At 32.6% G+C, this 24794-nt stretch overlaps 1 protein-coding gene across 3 annotated transcripts in view; it reads right to left on the minus strand.

Moving 5' to 3' along the window:
- The window catches only part of ADGRB3 (adhesion G protein-coupled receptor B3), a 737861-nt gene that overhangs the window by 435549 nt on the left and 277518 nt on the right, over positions 1 to 24794 (minus strand). For all 3 annotated transcript variants that reach the window (XM_005552615.5, XM_074037708.1, XM_015449250.4), the window contains 3 exons: positions 19728 to 19838; positions 13637 to 13798; positions 5721 to 5885 (listed from right to left, as the gene is read on the minus strand). In XM_005552615.5, the coding sequence (XP_005552672.1) occupies positions 5721 to 5885; positions 13637 to 13798; positions 19728 to 19838 (438 nt within the window). The remainder of the gene's footprint in view (positions 1 to 5720; positions 5886 to 13636; positions 13799 to 19727; positions 19839 to 24794) is intronic.

Here is a 24794-nt window from a genome sequence, read left to right on the forward strand (position 1 = left end):
AAAACAAATATAATTGTCGTACAACAGGCTAGAAGGCTAAGAAGATAAAATCCATATCAATTAAAGAACAGGTTAATGAGGCAGCATTTGACTTACAAATTATAACAACCTCATGCAAACACAATCAGGGACCTTTGAACCAAATTCCAGCAAATGTTTAGAATCTTCCCACTCGCTGTCTTCACCAGAAGGGCTCCCTGCAGAGAGATGGAGGGCAAGGCATCCTCCCATAGATGCTGCAGACCAGAATTTTAGGCTCGTAGGAGACTAAAGCCTTTTTCTCTACATGACAGAAATATCTGGGTCCATCTGTTTCTAAGGCCCTACTCTTAGGTGATTCTTTCTCTCTTCTTAGGGTTTGTAAGAGTATGAAATGTATCTGGAAACTGCAACATGGCAGCATCCCTCTGGTAGGGTTTAGGCTCCCAGTAAAGCATTTCTCAAATGCAGTTTGATGGGTGTGACACTGCTCAGCCCAACAGACTGACACAGCCTGTATGAAAGTACTTCTTCCTAGCACAAACCTGGGAGAAGAATCCCTTTGAGTCTATGACTAAGACAGTAGAGCCCAGTAATTATCATAATATCCCTGGTTTATTTGACCTATTTCTTCCAAAATCCCTTCATTTTAAAGTAATATCTTCATATAAATCATTAAAAAAATCCTCTACTTTACATTGATTTTTATACTATACAAAGTATTTCTACCTAATTATAATAATATGTCAATTCTGTAATATAGAGGGGTAATTAATACTGACTCCATTTCACAAAAAAGGAAATTGAAAAATAGAGTATATAAATTGCCCATGTATTTTAATTAAGGATTGGGACTGAATTTTAATCCATGTCTTCTGAATCACAGACCACTCTTTGTCCCACTGAATCATATAATTAAATCCATATATATATTTCAGTATATAAGTGAAGAATTATTTACCAATAGAACTTTCATTTATTTTAGTTTTTAATCTGTCACCCAATTATTATTTATCCTTGTACCTTATATTATTTATACTCTACTGCATGGAAACATATCAGATGGGGAAATGTCCACACTGAAAACAGTAAGAACTAAACTTAAATCATTAGCTTCTCTAATATTCAACTACTGACTAGGGGAAAATATTACGATAAAGTAAAAAGCTATAAAGAAAATTAGTATTAAAACTTCAGGCTTTTAACTAAGATCTTAAGCTTTTTATGTTCCCCAAAGTATTTAATTTTGGAAATGGTTATATAAATTTTATTTTGGGTATATATATCTATATAATTTTAATGGCAGTCATACTGGAAAATGCAACTTTCCATTATGTGCGACACTTTTCTCCTGTTAAATATTAATAAAAATCAAGACCATTAAGGACAGAGGGTTCTAAAGTGATCAAATCACCCTACAGGGGGAATCACCATAAAAAGACACTTACAGTTAGACCTGATTAGCAGCTTGCGTGATGCCCACAGAAAAACTGTTATCGCTAGTTAGACCTAACCCATGTCAGAAAACATAAATAACATGCAATGACACTTAAGAGACAAAAACAAGGTCATAGTGCAACTCACAAAGTACCAAACATTCTTCTTTCTCGGCTAATATGAGTGACTGGTATTTCTTTACCAATTATGGCTGGTCTTCCAGCCACAATTTATTAAGGTATCCAGATAGTTTATTATCTGGATAATTTATTAAGGTATCCAACCATAGAATTGTCACACCTTCCAAACAGCATCCAGTTCAGAACAAAGGCCGCTCGTTTCCTCAAACCCTCTGCCAAATCACTTAACACAAGCCCAGATCCCTTAAGTATTTCAAACACTCCGTTGCTGAGATCCCCACAGTTCCCTATGTTAGTTTCCCCTCACTCTCAAGAGTAACAAATTCAGCTAGGTCAACTGCAGGCATGACTCTGATGAACTTTGGTTGAAGGGCGTTAACATACTACTACTAATACTTTCACAGTATTTACTCCCTATCAGGTTCTCTACCTTACAGCATCTCACAAAGTCTTATGAAGTGGGTATTACTATCGTCCCCATTTTACAGATGAATAAACTAAAGATTAGATGAGTGACATAATTATATTGAAAGGTAAAAATCTACATTTAAATATGTGATCTCTTGCAAAAGTCCAAGATCACTCTGCTTCATCACATCAATGTATTATGAAATACACATAGAAAATGTCCTTTAAATATTGGGATATTAGAAATTTGGATATGTTAATGTCAAGAAAATCCACTTAGTTGTAATTTTTTGGTTTCCACTAGGTATAGAGTTGCATGGAGAGAAAAATAGGAAATAAAATAAAATTTATTTATCCTCAAATATGTAAATTATTAATTGAGAATTGACCATTATTAAGTCAATTCTCAATTAATGACTACAATGAAAATCAGAGAAATAGAAAACATATTGGACCACCAGAACTTTGGTGAGATAAGTAAAACAGACCACAAAGACCATTGAACACACATATACACACACAAATACACACCTTTCCATAATATTTTAATTATTAGTGTAGATTACAAAGAAAGAATAGGCCACATTATGCTTATGAGCTAGGGAATTCCTTTTGTTGCTCTATGCCTCTTGCCTGTCTTGTTTCGTCAGTATCAGCCCCCTGTTCTCAGACATGGGATACAAATCAGTAACTAACAACTCAGACTAGGAAACACTATATCTTCTTTTCCTTTCTCCTTATATGGATCCCAGACAATGGTTTTCTCTCACCTCAAAAGAAATGGGAGGAAGTTGTACATTGACTCAACAAGGAATCTGATAGCAAATTATCTACTTATAGGTATATATCAAACTCTGAATACATAAAAGTATTTCATTATTTGATATAAACAATGCATGTCATTCCTACATAGTGTCTATTTCATTAGGGTGATTTCATATAGTTTTTTAAAGTAAGAAACTTTAAGACTGTAATGCTGTTTTAACATTATCCCACACAAAAATCTCACTGCGCATTATTACCACAGCCCATCCCGTCAAATCCTGCAAAAGTAGTGAGTAGTGGGAGACAGTTTGTGGTTTTGCCTATTTCTTCTGTCCTGCTCTTATCCATACTCTAGTGTAGGTCCTGATCTACATTCTTCACTACCGATGTACTACCTATCATAGCTTTATTCTTAATATGATAGCTTAGGGATATCATGTAAGATGGTTAGAAAAAATGTTGCCTGAAACCACTGAATCCTCAAGTTACCATCTTTCATTGAAGCTAGCATATTTACATGAGGTTTTCAGAACTGCATTCAACTTTACACATGCTTATGTCTGAATCTTCTGAATGGAAAGTAAAACTTTTGAAATCAGGGACTATATATACTTTTCAGCAGTGCCTTACATCTAGTTGACAGTTAATAATGCTTTCATATCCAGTGAAGGTGCCTGAGTTTAGCTATAAGTTGATAAGTTCTAAAGTTAATTTCAAATGTTTCTATCAAATAAACCTACATATTTTAAAATCATAACGTCACTTTTTTTTGGGGCACAGCCTAGAAACTTAAAAAGAATCCTAGTTAGTTATTAGAGTTCGCTTTCAGATACTAAGTTCATAGGGATACAATGTGATAAGAATTTTACATCTTTTATGATGCAACTAAATTCAAGAATGAAAATAACGGAAGTCAGAAATGGCACATGATACGTTTAAGTACTCAAGGATATGCCCATATGCTCACTGATGAGAGAATATGAGCAAGGCCACATTTAAAAATAATATAGTCATAATGCACAAAAATAAAGGACCTACATGAAAGAAAGCCATCTGATTTTGTTGGACTAAGAGTGCTTCCTATGATAAGATAATACCACTAATATCCAAGTAGCTTAAAAACTTGGTTACTACTTGAGTGATAAAGTTCCACAACTGTATCAACTTAAAAAAATGAGTTTTCACATCTGAACTCTAACATAGCCTCTCTACTGATATCTAAGGATTTTGCTCCTAGAAAAGCTAATGGAGAGTAGACTATGAGAAACTTGGTTCACAATATTTTAACCGATCAATGCCATTTTTATGTTTGTATTTATGGAGTCCAGCTGACATAAAAGAAGTAACAAAAAAGTATTTAAAAAGTTTCTATAGTTAGTTCTTGTCTTTTATTTACCCAAATTGTCTATTTCTTTGAACTCCATGGACAAATAAGAGTAAACTATATTTGACTCTATGTAAATGTTACAGCTCAGCATTGAAAAAAATTGAAAAATATATAAAAAAATAAACTTTTCCAAATCTTTGTTGAAAGCATAAGGCATGACTACATGTGTGTGTGTCTGCCTGCCTGTGTGTTTATAGAGAGAGAAATAAGACAGGATGTTACTGATCTCATAAACAGATTTTCTAGTACTGGTTAACAAATAACTAATCATGGTTTTGACCCTCTAATATTCATAATTGCATGAATATTAACTCATAAGTTATATTTATAATTCACAGAATTCATAAAATTTTAGGAAATAATTATATTAGTCAGTAAAATAATATAATTATAATTATTTGCCTTCATCTTTAATTCTACGTCATTAAGTACAGGAACCTAGTAGTCTTTCTCTGAAGGGAACAATTAATCTTGTTAGATGACTTTTGCATATCTACACATTGGATTGTTTTCATATTCTTAACGTTTTATATATTTAAAATTTCCAGAAGGACTTTGAAGTATTGTTTCATAGTTCAGGACATTAACTTGGGGGTATTCAAAGGGTCAGTGGGACTGAGGGTGAGTTGTAGGATTTATTTGGAGGACAACAGTACTGGGATCCCAACTATGTTGCTTGCATGCAGAATATGTAAATAAATGGGCTAATGAGAAAATCTCCCCAAGAAGAGAGTGATTACTTATATTGATCTTTGCCATCTTAGCCTTTGCAATTCTCCATCTATGTCTCTTTCTTTAAAATGTGTCTTTGCTGGCCCTGAGAGATTATATAATCTATGTGTGTATATTTTCTCCCATAACTTGTAAGTCCTTTGAAGCTGGACATTATTCTTATTTATTTTGGAGGAATTTGTTTGATGTTTGAATAAACTAAATGAGAGCATTGTGAAGGCTTCCCTCTAGCATAATGGGTGAAATTAATTATCAAGGATAGATAAAATAGAATGGAAACATTTTAAAGGAAAGAAAAGTTTAAGATAACATAAATATACTCTAAGAACAGACCGTATAGTCTTCATAATCCCATAAAGATTGTAAATTGTTTATAATTTAGCCATTTTATGCATCTAGCAAGAGATCTAGAAAGTCTGATTCCCTAGCAAATATTTTTATACATGGTCAGTGGTACATTGCCACTCCCTAATTGAATGAGTGTAAGGGAATACCATAGGAAGGACTGGCTCTAAGTCAGATCTCTCTAGTTTCAGTGTGAAGGCAATAATTAATCTCAAGTCTTTAGGATTCCTTGTGATTTTCCCAGAAAGAAAAAGCAAGTGCGGATAAAAATCTTGGTGGAAAACATTAATATACACATTTGTAGAAATATAATAAAGATTAATGTTGATTGACACTAAAGGACATATTCTATACCACTACATATGATAGAATCAAGAAAAGTACCCAGTTTTAGGCAAGATACAATGAAAAGGACACATTTTCCAATGTGACTGAATGAAGGTTGTCCTCTTAATATTTCTTGTGTACAATAGGAATCTTATAAAAAGCACATAATGCAAAGATAACCAAATGCAGAATAGGCTCACCTGGGCAAAGAGCAATATTACAAGGCTTATGATGTGTTTCAGGTCCTTCACACGGCCTTCCTCCATACTGAGGAGGTGTGCATGACCTTGTTCTTGTTCTTTGGCCTCGACCACATGTAAATGAACATAAACTCCATGGTGACCATTCCTCCCATACTCCGTGTACTGTAATAAAGCAAAGAAGCTTCAACAACAAAAGCAGAGAAGTAAAATCAAAGATTATTTTCTTTATAATTAAAAAACAAAACTCATTAAATAGACAAATATGAAGATATTTTAAAACACAGTTAACATTCTTGTCATAAAATATAATTATTAATTTAAAAATTCATTAAAATAATGAAAAATTGCATGTGCTTTTTTCTGCATTTTAACAGTTATTCATGTCATAAATTTTAAACCATTCCTTATATTTAATGGAAATACACCTCTCTCCCTCATGGTAAAACAGTCACAAATTATTTTTAAGTTAAAGTAATATCAGCTAATAATATAGAAAACTAAATCTCTTAGAGATAATCTCCTAGAATTAAGTTTTCATTTAGATAGCCAAAGCCCAACATAATTCTCCTAACATTTATAAAATTTTGGGATTAATGATTTTTATTATGTTAGAAAATTTAAAAAAATCTGAAAATTGGCCAGGCGCGGTGGCTCAAGCCTGTAATCCCAGCACTTTGGGAGGCCGAGACGGGCGGATCACGAGGTCAGGAGATCGAGACCATCCTGGCTAACACGGTGAAACCCCGTCTCTACTAAAAACTACAAAAAAAACTAGCCGGGCGAGGTGGCGGGTGCCTGTAGTCCCAGCTACTTGGGAGGCTGAGGCAGGAGAATGGCATGAACCCGGGAGGCGGAGCTTGCAGTGAGCTGAGATCCGGCCACTGCACTCCAGCCCGGGCGACAGAGCGAGACTCCGTCTCAAAAAAAAAAAAATCTGAAAATTGAGGGTGCATTTAACTTTTAACATCACATTTTAGAAAATATATTTTTTTGCCATTTAAAAATTTGGTTTAAAGTTACCATATTTTGAATAAAAAGAATTTCAAACAGAGTATCTACTCACATAAAATATTCCTCTTATCCCTGTTTCAAAATGAATGGAAAATACGATAATCTCTTTTTAATGACCATGAAACCAGAAGATGCTTTTCCTCCTCTAACAACTTGATAGAACTAGAACTCTACCGAATTTATATAAATTTCTAAAGAAAATAATTATGCTTAACATAAATATGAATATATCAATTCTTCAAACATACTACTACAAGGAATTAACAATTGATCTTAAATAACATAATTTGTGTTCTTTCATAATAACCACTGTGAATAAATAATGTTATATTTTACAAAAGACCATCAAGATTCAGTGTTTAGTCCAGGTGTGGTGGCTCATGCATGTAATCCCAGTGCTTTCAGAGGCCAAGGTGGGCAGATCACCTGAGGTTAGGAGTTCGCAACCAGCCTGGCCAACATAGTGAAACCCCATCTCTACTAAAACTACAAAAATTAGCTGGACATGGTGTTGTGTGCCTGTAGTCCTAGCTGCTCAGGAGGCTGAGGCAGGAGAATCACTTGAACCTGGAAGGCGGCGGTTGCAGTGAACTGAGATCAGGTCACTGCACTCCAGCCTAGGCAACAGAGTGAGACTCCATCTTCCAAAAAAAAAAAAAAAAAAAAAGATTCAATGTTTGATCCTTTCCCTGCATGGTAAAATCACCACTCTCATCCTAATTTTTAATACTTGAGACAATAAGTAATAGCACCCTAATAGACAATATCAATAAAAAGGCATGAGAAAAAAATGTGCTTTTTGTTCAAAAGCTCCTCTCTCGATGTTGAACCTCTCATCTTGCTATACTCTTAGAAGTTCAAGAGGCCAGATGTTTGATATGACACCCACAGATATGATTAAGGGGAGTAGAAATTTATAGAGGAAAATGACCCCCCCCCATTTTTTTTCTTTAACATTGGTAAGGGTAAGCACAGGCCCATAAAAAGTGGCAGAGGAAATAGGCGAGTAAATATAATATATCTAGAATCTTCTTCATATGTATGCTTACCAAGTTGTTACTTTAGAAACACATATAGGATACCTTAATTGTGAGATATCCCTTCCCCTTCTATTGATGTTATTTATTTGCCTAAATTGGTTGTGACAGGATGTTTAAACATTGAAAAAACAGCCAATAGAAATATCCAATATAAAGCTCTTTAACATTCTGAGAACCTTGTTGGGAAATATAGTTTTAAAATAACATGTAGGGAAAAAAAAAAAAAGAGAGTGAGAAAAAATAAGATGTTTTACTTTTTCCCATAAAATTTTGGGAAAACCAAAGCCAATTTATAAAAAAATAAGTCTATATCTAGCTCTAATAAAACTATATATATATAAGATGTATATACTACCCACATATATAAATATTCATATATGTATATATGATCAATTATAGCAAAATAGTTTAAAAGTACTTACATTAATGTATTTTGGTATATTAAATGAATATTTTTATATACTATTGCATTTATTTCCAATTACCAATATTTCTCCTAAAACAACCTTTTCTCCTCCTATTTTAAAAAAACTTATCTCCTCCTATTTTAAAAACCTTTTCTCTTCCTATTTTCTCCTCCTATATAAAAAGTTAATGATGCTATATAAAATTCATATTGCTGCTTCTGTTCATTTTTTTTCTGTCAGATCATACTGTTCTATATGCATTGCACAATCCCAGAGAAAAAGGAAGGTGCTAAATTGTCATATTTTCCTCCATGAATCTCAAAAAATGTTGATTAACCTTGATGGCTTAAATTATGAAACTGGAATCTTCAGAAAATTAATGTTACTTAATACTTTCTAACAGTCTTTATGGCTACATGGTAAAATTTCATGACTCATTCACGTCATTTTTAAAAAGTTTTTTTTTTCATTTGAAAAGGATACAAATCATTAACAATTATTTTAGATACTATTGAGTTAGTAGAAAATTACAGCACATACTGTATAATGTTTATAGATGCTATTCATAAGATTAATGTTAAAGATTAGACATTTTTATTTTAATGGCAAATTGTTATTTTTTTATTTTGCAGTAAAACATGAGAATCTGTAAATGATCTAGTTCATTTAAAATGATCCTAATAAAACAAATATATTTAAATGAAATTCATTCATTTTTACAGTTTTCCTCCTTAGCTTCGGCACTAGCTATATTATTATGTCTCTTTGTGTGATAACTAGAGATGAAATGAAGAATATGCAATACCTGAAATATATTACAACCATATTTTGAAATAAACATATATACATTTTCTTATGATTTAGATTGAGCTGTACATAAAATAAATGAAAGGTTTTATTTTATTCTATTTTACTCATTTTATTTTGAGACAGAGTCTCACTCTGTCACCCAGGCTGGAGTACAGTGGCACAATGTCAGCTCACTGCAACCTCTGCCTCCCAGGTTCAAGTGATTCTCATGCCTCAGCCTCCTGAGTAGCTGGTATTACAGGCGAGCACCACTGTGTCTGGCTAATTTTTGTATTTTTAGTGGAGACAGGGTTTCACCATGTTAGCCAGGCTGGTCTTGACCTCAGGTGATCCGCCTGCCTCGGCCTCCCAAAGTGCTGGGATTACAGGCGTGAGCCACCACGTCTGGCCAGGTTTTACCTTTTAATAAATAAATGAATATAAGAACTGTAACATTTACAAAAAATAAAATTCAAAAGCCTTCCTTAGCCTGCAGAAACTTCTTCTACAGGATTAAAACACATATAGAGTACACCAGTGTCTCTCAGCTAGTGGCAATTTTGCTTCCCAGGTGACATTCAGCAATGGCTGGAGACATATTTTGTTGTCACAACTTGGGGAAAGTAAGGGGGCTACTGGCATCTAGTGAGTAAAAGCCAGGTATGCTGTTAAACATTTAAAAATACACAGGATGGACTCCCCCCAACCAAGACTTACTGGGGTCAAAATGTCAGTAGTAATGAAGTTGAGAAGCCCTGGAATAAACCATAAAATTGTAATTCAACTAGGGCAATAAATTGTGTTGTTGAATGTAGAGCTCTATTTTTATCAATTTACTTTCTGTTTATGTCCATTGTTTTTTACTTTGAGTAATAAAGACTTTTGAAGAGAGTACAATGTCCAAGTAAAAATTCTGCTAAAGGTCAAATATCTTAGGATCCATATTGAAGTAACATATTGCATAATTTAATTAACACAGACTTCTGAAATTTGAATATGGGTGAATGATCAATAATTTATAACACTACTGATTCGCTTTTTATAGTACAAATAAATATAACCTCTAATACTATAATTCCACACATTTTGTGGAAAGTGACTTTAATATTCAATTTGTTCATTTATTGTGTCATTTTCATTAATTAAATGCCAAATACATTTGAATGTCCAAAGTGTGACAAATCAGTTACTGATTTCTGAGTTAATTTTCTTTTTGGGAATTTATTATTTTAGGAAGGTATTTCTACTGTTTGAAACATTACATTTTAAAAATTTACTTTTTATCACGATTTTCAGGATCTATTAGATTGCAAAGTAAGTACATATTTACCAGCACAACAAATAATAAAACATTTGAGCACAAAATATTTCATAACAAATATCACAACCAGATGAAAAATATTCCAGTTTCTTATAGTGGGGAACTTATTCTGTATTTCTAGTTTGCTAAATTGTCCTTTATGCTTGGAAAATTAAAAATAAATCAACAAAACTGTTTTCATTTTCTTTACTTCAACATTCTGAACTAAAACAATGATTAAAAGATAAACTTGTTGTCAATGGTACTATTTAATCAAATTTAGAAAGAAAAAAGACTTCATGTATATAAAGGTGAAGAGGAGCTAGTAATTGGTATGTAGTTCTATAGGTGTAAGGGTAAAAGGGTTTTTGGGTAATTTATGCCTAGTGTTCCATTATTGGAACACAGCATCTGGGAGTTATTTATATTCTACTGCTCAAGGTCGTCACCAAGATCTGATTTTTCAAATTCAAAAAATTGCAACCTCAGGCATAAATGGGGAAGACAAACTTTAAATTAAAAATCTTTAAATTATGGAATATTAGATAGCCTTCTGGACATCAGACACAGTGAAAAAGTGGGTTTGGCAGTTCTGTGTGGGAGAAGCGCTCTGATCCCACCACAGATGTTCTCTGTGAAGGCGTTAATAAGTAGTCTCTGGTAGAAGGATGGCAACTTGCATATGTCATCCTTATGAATGTGCGTAACTAGTGGCTGGGAAGTAGGCTGTGAATGGAAAATATGAGAACACTTTCCAATCCACTCAGACTCACATTTAGAGATCCATTTGCCATAATACTATCCTTGTGTGTTGAAAGCGTCTTGGCTATTCAAACACATGTTGATTAGATAAATTTATATTTCAAGGACAGCATAATTCTTTATTGACATTTTTCTCATTATCAAGGACAGAAAACTTGATCCTGGATCTCCTTAAGTCAATACTGTAAGTAGGGAACAGCTTTTAAGTATTCTTCCCAGAAAACCCACTCTACCCACACCCAAATGAAAGTAAGTATCTACCCTTGTGGGATGAAGATTTCATTTCTAAAACATGTTGGTCAAATGATATGTAATCACAGTTAGATAGGAGGAAGAAATTCAAGAGATCTATTATACCGCATGGTGACTATGGTTAATGACTATATATTGTATTCTTAAAAAATGTAAAGAGAGTGGATGTTAAATGCTCTCAGCATAAAAATAACTATACGTAGTAAGACACTTGTTAGATTTAACCATTTCACAACATTTGATATATATATATATAATGTATATATCATGTACAACATGACCTCAAAATATGTTGTACATGATAAAAACATACATGTTACCTGTCAGTTTAAAAAATAAAATAAAATAAAATCTCCAGATCTTTACTTCTACTTGCTTTCCTTGTGTTGCCGAATGTACCTAGAATCTGTCTGCTCTATGAACCCTGTTTTTTTTTTTTTTTTTTTTTGAGACGGAGTCTCGCTCTGTCACCCAGGCTGGAGTGCAGTGGCCGGATCTCAGCTCACTGCAAGCTCCGCCTCCCGGGTTCCCGCCATTCTCCTGCCTCAGCCTCCCGAGTAGCTGGGACTACAGGCGCCCGCCACCGCGCCTGGCTAGTTTTTTGTATTTTTAGTAGAGACGGGGTTTCACCGTGTTAGCCAGGATGGTCTCGATCTCCTGACCTCGTGATCCGCCCGCCTCGGCCTCCCAAAGTGCTGGGATTACAGGCTTGAGCCACCGCGCCCGGCCTGAACCCTGTTTTTAATCATGTTTTTCATCTTCTTCCCCCTCACAAACTCCTTAAACATTTTTTCTTATGAATCTTTTTAGTTTTTACTTCATGTTTTTTTCTTGCTCTAGTTTAATTCCCACTGAGCCTCACTGATTTTTCTTGTTCTTAGTGGCAATTGTTGCTCTTTTCCAGTTAATTCTGCCTTTCTTTCATCACAGGCTTCAGTTCTCTGCCCTGCTTAACTTTTAATTCTACCTTCATCTACTGCTTTGTTACCTCCCAATTCTATTCTAAAGGGATCGCCCACCTCATTGCATCATTCCTCCATCTTCTGCCCACCACTTTCTTTATCTTTTATTTCCTCCACACTGTCCTTTTTTATGGTGATAAAAAGCACATAATGTAAAATTTACCATCTAACCAATTTTTAGTCTACAACTTAGTAGTATTACCTATATTCATAATGTGAAACAGATATTCAGACTTTTTCATTTTGCAAATCTGAAACTCTACAACCATTAACAACTCTCTCAGACTGTCTTTTAATGGATCCCCTTTGCATATTCTGCTGGAAAACTGACATTATTCCTGCTCTTACTCCATGCCACCCACTCTCTACTCTTGCTTTTAGCAACTGTGGAGTCAGCCATCTCTAGAAATGGAACTTAATGAGAAACTTCTAAGCACAAGCTAGCAGATGAAAGGCTGCTGCAGTACAAGTCATTTTCTTTACACCTGTCCCCTTTTGGAGGTCCCTGGAAAGGCTGTGAATGCAAGTCCAGTGTCAACTGTAGCTGTCAGTATGTTTATAGTCATTCATCCACCACATAAATGGTTAGACAAAAAGATAAATCTGGAGATTCGTAACATCATGTGCTTTGACCTTTTGGAAACGAAGTCCAGAGTCCTATTGTTACTTATTTTTACATGAAAGTCAGTGGTCTGGGAAGGAGAAATGTCTATAATATGCAGATGTGCATCAACTGAAGAACAAAATTGTGATGTAACATGGAAAATCTGACACTAAGTGGGCATGCTATCGTTAATGCTTCATTTAACATTAAAGATCTCTCTCTCTCCCTCTCTGTCTCTCTTTTCATTAAGTTTCATTTAAGTTTACAAAGCCGTGGATACCTCTGAGGATGAAAGTTACTTGAATGAAATAAAATAACAAAAAGTTATTTGGTCAGGGACACTCTTTTCTTTGATAGGGTCAGATAAGTGATATAAAAACTACTGACTGCCTGACAGACTATGTCAACTACTGCCTTATGACATGAATATACATCATATTTTTAGTACGTAGGCAGATTACATTTTTCCTCAAGAATTCAATTGAACATTTTCACCATCTAAAACACAGAAAAGATATTTGAACCTGAAATACTCTTAGAAGTAGATACACAGATTAGAAACTGATATTTGCAGTGAAGAGGGGAGTCATTTACCTAATTTTGTGACTGCTTTAAAAGCAGAAATAATCACACACATCTTAAAATATTACAGTTGAATAATAATTACACTTATCCACTCTAATCAAAATGCCTATACCCATTTCATATGAAAATAACAAATCGTTCCAAATGCGTAGCATGACACAGTTCAATAACATCCACAGTTGTAGTTGCTGCTAACACTACCTGGACAGAGGGCAGTGTTATTGCAAACCCTTGATTCTCTTAATGGGCCGCTGCAGTGTGTCCCGTAAGGTGATACACAAGTTCTGGTTCGCACCTGCGACCCTTGACCACAAGTAACTGAACATGTGCTCCACTGGGACCACTCTTCCACACCAGATTCACCTGTGTGCAAGACAACAAATAAACATGAAATACTGTCTTAAATATTCATCTAGTAAGCATTATACCAAACTGACATTATGACATGCAAGAATAATTTAAATGTAAAAATATGACCATACATCAAAAGGTACATGAAAACATTTCAGAGAAAAATGAAGTTTAAAGAGGAATGCATATAATGCTGATGCAAACACCAAGTTTTGCCATAACCTTATTAGCAAAATACTCTTCACAAATTACACTGTACCATGGACACTATGAAGGAACTAATCAGCATTTTTCAATATGACTAATTGTTGAAGTGATTCTCTTCAAATTAATCTAAGACTTTGTATTTTGATGGAAAAGGAAGCAAAATATATTTCTAAGCTTATTCTATGGCTTTGGTGAGCAAAAATATATTGATGTGTTCCTCCTTAGTCCTTTATTGTGTAACACCCTTTCTAATGCTAGATGATGTGGAAACCTGGGAGCTTGGACACATCTAATGTATATTGTATTGAGCACTGACATTTATAGTTTATTACTAGTGCATTTTCTACTTTTTCATACTCTGATAGCTATTTATTTTGTGGTAATTTATTTAAATCCTTCTGCTAACAATTTCACCTATGATCTAGAGTAGTGATTTTTTAACTCAAAATAAAGACAAATTTGTTGATAATTTTCATTAATTTGATATGGAACTAAAATTTATTTAAAATGGAGCTCTAAAAAGCCAATGAATATCTAAATTCATTAATTTTCTTGGAGTTAGCATCTCAATGAAACTATGTCAAATTGCTATTATTATGTCCCAAGGAGACTCAAAAGTCAAACATTTCCATGACCAACAAAATAGGCTTGTAATTCTACCATGGCATCATGTTCAGGATGAATTTTAAAAACTGATTTGAAAATTTGCAGTCGTTTTTCTCCAGATTCACACTGGATCATTTAGCTGCTGGCAGTTAACTACTTAAGTTAACCATTTAGTCATTGAAAAGTTTGTAGGTGAAATGTTTCTCAAAACTTTGTATTACTGATTAGTAGATCAAAGAGCAATTTAATAATATTTAATGTTTCTGTTTATAATTTGCCTTTGGAATAGAATTCAAAGGGTAGAATATGATCATGTATTTGTCCATCGTTTTCTAGAGAGTTAGTAAATGACTTGAAAATTATTTGCAGGGCTACTCAAGGCAGCTGGTCCACAGACTAGTACTCTAGGAAAGAAGGAGTTTGGGCCAGAATGTAATTCAACACACAAGTTTTCTCAGTGAGAAGTTTGTTCTAAAAATAAAACGTCAGCTGAAAGAAAACCTGTGCTTGAGGAAGTTGTTGGTTTTACATTCTGATGTAAACTGCTTATTCCTTTGAGAGACATAATGGTCAGTTTGTGGACAAACACTATTCTACTAACCACACTTTGAGTAGTACCATTATGACGCATTTGCTCTTATATTGTTCTGCATCATGCACCCAGAGGCATAGATGACCATCTGTTTATAACTGGACATATATTGTAAGGGCACAGACAATGGTAACTGGGATGACAGATTACATCAAATGGGACTGCTTTTCAGTGTTGTGATCAGTGTGAATTGAAAATACTGTATAGATAATCCTTCATCATTTCAGAATTTTTTTCTTCACAAATGTATATATTGCTAATTTCATAAAAATGTCCTTGGATGACTATCTGAATAACAGTTAAAGCCATGCTTTATAATTTGTTCTTTTACATTAAAGAATACTCTATCAAGATTGAAAATCATTATTCTATAAACCAAATAGAAGGATAATAGTTAAAAAATCCACATATATGAATATATGTGCATATAAATTTAGCAATATAAAATTTAAGCTGAAGTTAGGAAAAATATAATGTACTTTTAAAAATGATGTTCCAAACTGTGATGAGATTAAGTGAGGTATAAATATTATGGTTGCATGTTATTAATTAAAAGAAAATTATGAACAATGTGGATTCCATAAGTGAAATGATAAAGGTTATGAATAAAATTAGTTCTATTTTACCACAAAAGCAGCCTTTTTCCTCTTGCATTGTCATAATGACAGAAAAACATAATTTAACTAAACTGAGCAGTGAATCCAGATCAAGCCCTATATTTAAATTACTTTTGTACAAGTATTTAAACATTTGAGTTGCTTCTGAATGTATGATACTGCAATGATGCTGAACAGGCTAAGCAGTGGTGCCTGGATCATGAAAGTTTGATAATGAATGCTCAGAATTGGCCTCATCACTCTTCCTCTTTCTTCACTGATCAAAAATAAAGTAAATAAATAAATAAATAAAACATATTGGCTTTCAGATTTTGAATTAAATTTTTGCCAGTGAAATAGTGGCCTACCTATCAAAAAATCTTGTTATAACTCAAATCCTATAGTTTCAGTGACATTTCCACTAAATACTTCTTTTTTCCATGCTGCCCCTTCCTTATTTATAAAAGTATGAGGAACATTCTAGGCAAGAACATTAGGCCATTGTGAGAACAGCTAATATACATTATAAGAAAGATGTTAAAAATATTCAATGACTTTAAAATAGTCAAGTATAAGACAAAGTATACTGTTTTTAATATATGGGTCTTTGGAGATAGTATGAACTAAAAGCTCTTTAGCCTAGCATGAAACACAAAAGGAAACTGGAAAAGCATTGCAATTAAAGTCAGAAGACCTGTGATTGATGGAAATCTACTGAATAATAGCTCTGTGACCTTGAGAAAGTCATTTTATTTCTTTGAATGTCTTTGATAAAATGAATGTTATATTTACTTCAAATTCTGTGAAAATTGAGTGAGATAATGTGTGAGAATGCATTTTAAATTATTAACAAAATATTAATATAAACTTTTGCTAATATCTTAAAGTCATGAAATTAGAAGTGTACTTTTAATTTTATTTATTTATTTATTTATTTACTTACTTATTGAGACAAAGTCTCACTCTATAGCCCAGGCTGAAGTGCAATGGTGTGATCTCGGCTCACCGCAACCTCTGCCTCCTGGGTTCAAGAGATTCTCCTGCCTTAGCCTCCCGAGTCGTTGAGATTACAGGTGTGTACCATCACGTCTAGCTAATGTTTTGTATTTTTAGTAGAGACAGGGTTTCACCATGTTGATCAGGCTGATCTTGAAGTCCCAACCTCAGGTAAACCACCCACCTTGGCCTCACAAAGTGCTAGGATTGCAGGCATGAGTCACCACGCCCAGCCTAATTTTATTTTTTTTAAATTTTAGATAACATGTTACATAGTCCAAATTTAGGCTATTTTCCTCACTGTAATAAAAGACTACTTTTGTAAACATGTTTATAAATTAATTGATGACTATGATACTTAAGCATAAGCAAATGTAACTAGGATATCTTAAGTCATCTTATTGGCATTCAATTTAGATGTCTATATTAAATACATGTATTTTTATGATATCATTGAATTTTATACTCCTTAATGATAAATAAAGATTGCATGATAGGCTATTACAGCATCATCATTTATGTCCAAACTCTGCTACTTTATCAAACGTTACTCTTTTTAAAAACTGTTACACTCATTTTATCACTCTATAGAAAGATTGCTTTTAATTACAATCTTTTACTGATCATATTGATTGAAGAGGCCAGGCTACTCATTTGGAGAAGTAATTCTTAAATATTAAAGTGTGATAGCTTTTGCTTTTTTCTCCATGATTAATATGAAAATATATTGTCTTTTGTTATTGTTTAAATTTATGTTTTTGCCTTATTCTTTGTTCTCAAATTACTGTTAACAAATTTTATATTATTTATATGCAACAGTCTTTTTTTGGCTTAAAGACAAATACAGGGAAATATTTTATAAGTAAAGTTTAATTTTTATAAAATTTCATTGTGTGACACTTACCTGTATTTATTCACACTACCTTAACACCTAAAGAAAGTATAATTTAGGAAAATATTTAAGGAAAACCTTCTTCTCTTTTTCATATTATAATTGTCTTCTGTTAAATTATAAATTTTTAAAATTACTTAAAATAATGTAGTTTCCCAGTTTTACATCAGTACTGAAATAGTTTAATTTTAAAGTCTTATACATGTCTTTATGTTTGTCTATACTATATTTGGTTAAAATAAAATAATAAATATTTATTACTCATCATTTTGAAATTAGTAATTCCTTACTAGGAAAACACAATGTTCCTTGAAATTTGAATTTACCAAAAGGGTATTGGCTGAAAATTGTGAACTGAACTAGGTCACAGACAAATCAAAAAACTTGTACAAAACCTTTTGGCCAAATTGCATAATATTTATGCATAAACTAATCATGTTACGCTATTGGAAATGTAAAACTATCATTTTCCATTTCACTTCCTATTGGCTCCAGTTTTTAGGAACTTCAGTAAACCAGTGTCTGCCATGTCTTTTGCACAAATAAAATACACCTTTTTTAATCTTGCAGAAATGCCCCCACGAGATGGTGCTGATGAGTAGTCAGCCCATGCCCGTGTGCCTTGACTTAATGTCTCTAATCTCTGCTCAGTGGTTGAAACTTTTTGCTCCCTATAAAGAAGAGAAATACATTTAGAAATTTGGAAATTTGCCTAAACCTGTTAATACACTTTTAGACTTGTTCAAACAAATAGTAAAAATGAAAATCAATTTTTCTTAAACAAGAAGGTGCACAAAAAGGGATCCAGATAAGCAAGTTTCTACATTTCTGTATTTGGTTGCAATATATATCTCAAAAAAACTAAAAGTGAATCTTTGTAGAATTTATTTTAAACTTCCTGTTCTGAAAATTTGACCTCCTTACAACTAATGTATCAAAATCTTCTACTCACCCATTATTGAGAGCAAAACTCTTGAACAATATTTGCATTTTTATATTGCAGATTCAGATCTAGTGTTCTAAAAAATATTATCCTAAGAACATGTGAACTGAAGGAAATATCCATTTCTTGGGGGAATTTCATCACTGTCCATCTAAATGTCATGTCAGGAAATTGGTCATGTACTTGAAACTTCTGTATTAATGGCAAAACATCGAGACGTATACAATTTTTTAAGACATAGATAAAACTGTTAGCTTTCAATTTCCCAAAATAAAGGTAACAATTGAAAATTTACAAAACAAAGTTTAAACACTTTTTCTTTTAAGGATGTACTACATGCAATGTACTCAGATGGAATTAGATCGTTTATTATGATAAGAAAAAATATGAATACATATATTAGTTCAAATTCTGTAACTAAATAATAGGCATAAATTATACATACTCCAAATATTTACAGATATATTTGGAGGGAGGTTTTAAAAGTAATCTAATTAATTTAGAATTAATCATTTTATAAAGTAGAAAGTCATTTTAGTTGATATTTAATTAGTTGGAATGTGTTACAGCTTACTTAACACTGTCAACTTGTTATTATTTAGCTTATATAACACAACTCTTTTCAAATAAAAATTATTAAAATTTTTAAAAGTTTATATTTTCTGTGATTTTAACAATAATTAATACTTATAAGTAGGACCACACTTGAAAAAATTCAATATATTCAATATTGTTAAAAAAAATTTGTCTAAAGTTTCATTTAAAGTTATAATTTTTGAAAGTCTTATGTCAATCAATTATTGAAGAAATAACTTTGCTGTCTTTCTTTAAACATTTAATGATACATTTTAAGTAGTTAATTAGCATAAATGCTACTATGTAAATCCTAAATGTCCCATACTGAAAGCAAAATAATTCTTACATAATTTTTGTGCACTTTTCAATTCACAGCTACTTTATTTATGGACTTTAACTGGTGACAAAAAAAAATGGCTCAAAAAAAATATCAGCTCCAAAAACTGACAAATGTGCAGCAAAAGATTATGAAAACATGCAGTGGCTTCATTAAATTAACAACAATAAATATACAAATGTAACTAACGTATTACCAGTTTGTGCCATAAATTTAGCAGCATCAGCTTGTTCCTGAGGGACCCTTTTTTCATGAACAGATCGAGGTCGCTGACTTTTAATTGTATGATCTCCCATCATTCCAAATTCTAAAGACAGAATAAAGGTATATGAAAGCTTGTGTGTAGACATTTCTCACAAATTACATTACTGTCTCATGCAATATGTTCCTACACATACCTAGAAGATAATTATTAAATTCACAGTTCTAAACTTGCTAGGCTAATCTGCTTGGAATATCTCAAAACTCAAGTCAGAAAACCTATAAACATGAACAAGATTTCAAAAAACAATAATAACAGTCAATAAAATGACACATCAGATTTTTAGTCAACTTAACAGAGATACTGTACTCTTTTCTGATAATGTTTTGAAGCAATACATAAGAAAAAATACAACCACAGTGTTAACTGTTGTTTTTTTAGACAGAGAATCCTGACTTGGTAGCATCTGCTTCTTTGCTCAACAATGATCACCCCCAGAAGTTTGTCAGCAGTTTCCTTGTTACTAGATTACTCAGTCCTGTAACTTAACTTTTCTAAGGTAAACCCAGTCATTTAACAGACTACTTCTTTTTGTTTGTTTGTTTTTTTTGTTTTTTTTTTTTTTTTGCCATCCAAAGATGAGGTTGCCCTTGGTGTCTTCAAAGGCTCATGGAATATAGTGGCCTTGGTCATTCTCATTATTCCCTTCCCTGCCCCAATAAATTCCTCCCCCCTTTTCTAATCACATGTAAAGGAATATTTTCTATTTTAAAGTTATATTTATAAAATTTATTGTTTCCAGCCTTCTGTTATTTGATAGCAGAACTTTCAAGAAAGGCAGAAAAAAATTATCTGGGAGTAACTCAGAAACAAATGGAAGAAAGAAAAAAATTAGTTGAGTAAAAGAACAGCTTCTATGTAATGTATTTTTAAAAATTCATATTCTTAGAATTCTGCAAGAGATCTGTGCTCATTGAACTGTGACTGAAAAGTGGTTTTACTAAAATCAGAGCCTAATGTATGGAATAGTTGTTGGTTCTGTCTCATAAGAGTTTAGACAGGGGAAGGGAATACTGAGGGGCAAGAAATTGTGCTGCTATCTTTTTTACATCAAGAAAATTACTAGGCCCTTAAGACCAGGTGTCTTAAACATGACAAAGATGACTGGGTGAAATGTGTTCCACTGACACTGCAGATAGTGTAATTAAGCAGTGTATTTTGTAAGCAGTAATTCTGCCAATTCTTATATGTAAGGAGAAAAGACTAGCATACATTTTTATCTGTCCTAGCTAATCCTCACATAAAAATTAAACCATGGCACCTGACTGATGTGTCATAAAATTTTTTACAGATAATCTACTCAAAAGAACGTCCCCTGAGAAATCTGAGAAATCTAAATGTGTGTTTGTTTTTGTCAGGTGAGAAAATATCCAAAGCAGAAAATATAAAAGAATAGCTTCTATTTAATATATTTTTAAAAATTCATTTGCTTAGATTTCGGCAATATCCTACACTGTAGCTATTTCTACTTATCAATAATAAAATGTCAGTGGGTTTGACCTTGTAAAATCCATCACTATTTTCCATTACTGTCAACATCCTTTCATTCCATTCATTTATGTGTGTGTGCTGTAAGTGGTGCCTAAACCATGTTTTGCCAGGCCATAAGAAGTATCTAATCACTCATTCAATGATTTTGGAAATTAATGATTTAGGAAGTTTATATGTAGAATGACTATCCAATATTTTCAAATGTTATATGCAATTAGAATGTTTCTGGATATGAAATAGCACCGGAATTTAGTAGTAATTTTTATCAACAGTATACTTCACCTTATTTCCTCTTGAATTTGTATTTTAAGTTGTGGGTATGTCTATTGTTTTCAGCATTTATGTCAGAGTATAGGTTTACATAAGTCACCTGGGGGCTCTGATGCTCACACTAAGGTAATTTTGGCACTGAGAGGGCAAAGAATGCTGAAAAGATTATTTCATGCCTACAACTTAATTATGTAATAAATAACTGTATAACCTGTTCTAGCAGAAGATAATTCTTCAACTCAGTGGCAGCATGATAACAGGCGGAAATCTCTTTTCTAAGGAAAATGGTTTATTTTTAAGAGAGACTATGATTTCAAATTAAGGAGGTCTGAGTATGTCCGTGGGTCTTGGTCTGTCACCCAGGCTGAAGTGCAGTGGTGCAATCATAGCTCACTGTAAACTTGAACGCCTGGGCTCAGGTGATCCTCTACCTTGCCTCAGCCTCCCAAGTAGCTAGGACAACAAGCACCATCCACCATGCCTAGCTAATTTTAAAGTATTTTTTGTTGTTGTTGTTGTTGTTGTTGTTGTTGGAGCAGGGTATCACTATCTTTCCCAGACTGATCTCAAACTCCTGGACTCAAGGGATCCTCCCACTGCTGCTTCCCAAATTGTTGGGATTACAGGTAGGAGCTACCATGGACAGCCTTGGGATGATTTTAAAAGTGGCATATTCAATTTTTAACACTTTCTTAAGTTTAAAACAAGTTGAAGTGTTCATTTTTTAAAGAATAGAACAAATTTAAGTAAATCATTTTATATTATCAGTTGGAATGTGATTTACATCTCTTAAAATATGTGTAATACAAATTGAATTTCAATATTCTACAAATTAAATTTCAATATCCTACACCGTAGTTATTTCTACTTATCAATAATCAATGTTATATGAATACTAGTGCTGATAGTTTATCATAAGTCACAACATTTGCAATAAGAAATTCTTCAATACTTTATGAACTTGATTACAAACTTATTACATAATCAGAAGTTTGAATTGGAATTGTTGATTATGGTCATCACTATAATGTATCTGAAAAATTATTTTTAAAAAATGAGAATTAATATGAGGTCCTGATATAACTAAATTCCTTATAAGAGAGAAGACATTAAAATTCATTGATTTTTTTCAGATGGGAAAACAACACTATGGTGGTATTTTTTTGAATATTCCACATCTATTGTTCTGGCCTTAATTCAAATTTGTAATTGAAATATATAAACTATTGTCTAACCAAGTGTGTTTCTTCTGCCAAAGTTTACGTCCCATGTTTCAAAATAAAAAAATTTCTTTGTTTTAGAGTTGCTATTAACAGTAAGATTTAACAGATAATGTTATAGTTCTCTCCATACCTCACAATGGGGTATTTTTAAAACATTTGTGTTGTCTTTCAAGATAGCATTATCTTCTTCACTTCTAATAAAAATTTAGGCCAATTGGATCATCCCAACTTAGGAAAAACCAATTATTTTTGCTATTATTTTATGTGGTGAAAGTGGGTTGAGGTATACTTTTAGCATAGCAGGCTTTCTGAATAATATAAATTCTTCATGGATGGTTGATTCATATTCAAATGATTCTTAGTTGGCAAAGATAACATATTACATTAGTTACACGAGAAAAAGAACATAACCAAATAAAAAGATGATCTGCTTTGGTGAAAGCAATGGAAAGCAAGTTATGAAATCAAATGAAATAATGTATAGCATAACATTATATATGTACACATGGTACATGGTTTATGAATATACAGGGTTATTTCCTATACCTTTATGTTTATGTTATCAGTGAAGTGGTGGGTAAACAACTATGTTCATGTATAAAACCCAAATGATTAGAGATGACTTCCATGTTTAGGTATATTTTCTCAATCTTTCACTGTGCTTCTTGCTAAAAAGCAATAGGCTCTGGAAGTCACATACAATCAAGGTTACATGAAAGAAAAATTTTGAAAATAATTTCCTTCAGTACAATTTTATGTCATTTCTTCCCCAATCCAGGAATATGTAAGTAGATCATTAAAAAATAAATAGACTTAAAATTTGACTTTTGATAGTCAATTATCAGTTATAAAGTTTTTGTCTGGAAATTAAGGGTCATCATATGAAATCAAATTCATTAAAAAGTTAAAACACAAACGCATATCCGTTTCTTATTCTACCATGTGTATTTTTAAACATACAGACAAACACATCAATAGATTAGGAGATAAGAGTCATTACTGTAATCTATCTAGCAATGGAAATACTATTTCACATTGTTAGTTATCTTTTGTTTACATGTCCACAGAAGTCATCCTCACCTATGCCATTATTGCTTCTCAACAAACTTTTGGAGTTATGTCCTACTTGCACTGTGTGGTCAAAGTGCACTACTTGTTGTTATGAGATTCATCAAACCACTGCACCCTTTCTTACATTTTCCTAAACTTAAAACACCTTCATTTCCAGTGATGCCTGCAAGTAAGTCTCTCACCAAGCCCAACTCAAATGGCAGCACCTCCATGAACTGTCTCCTCATTAACCAAACATAACCTCTGCCTTCCTCAACTTCTATTTTTCTTGACTTTGAATTAAAAATTGACTTTATTTATAATTATTAGATTGTCTTACTCTTTCTAGCAGATTATAAACTTCTAAGGAAAAGGAAGTATTATGAATTTTAAAATCACTTCCTGCTTTGGAAATAACTGAAGTTCAATATTTATTTATCAAACAAATAAATTTTACATTAAGAATTGTTTCTCCAAAATGCAAGTTTCTAGATGTCGAGAACTATTTCTTTAACTTGCTTAGTTCAATGGGGAGAAAAATAAAATTTTCTGTGAAGTACTTGAAAATTAGTTATGTATGATTATCATGGCCAAAATTCCTGCTGGCAATAAGGTTATTATCCATAAATATTCAGATTATTATTAAAAAATTAAAATACTGCTTCATTTAAAAATTAAATGTCGCCATCCTGAAACAAAGCTTTTTTTAAAATAAACATTTATTAATTAGTATCCTAGGAACAAAGTCATAAAGATGAATCAGAAATGGTTTCTGATATTCTAAAGCTCATAGTTCAAGGAAATCCATTAAACATGACCTGATCCTTTGAAATATGTAAAACTATTATAATCAAAATATTATTGAGCTACACTTGAGATTCATTTTTTATAACAATTTGTTAAATGCTGCAATGTTCTCAACTACAATGACTTGCTAATTTGTCTCCAAAGAGAAAACAAAAATAAT

This window comes from Macaca fascicularis, chromosome 4 (genome assembly GCF_037993035.2).
Source record: "Macaca fascicularis isolate 582-1 chromosome 4, T2T-MFA8v1.1".
NCBI classification, from domain to species: Eukaryota; Metazoa; Chordata; class Mammalia; order Primates; family Cercopithecidae; genus Macaca; species Macaca fascicularis.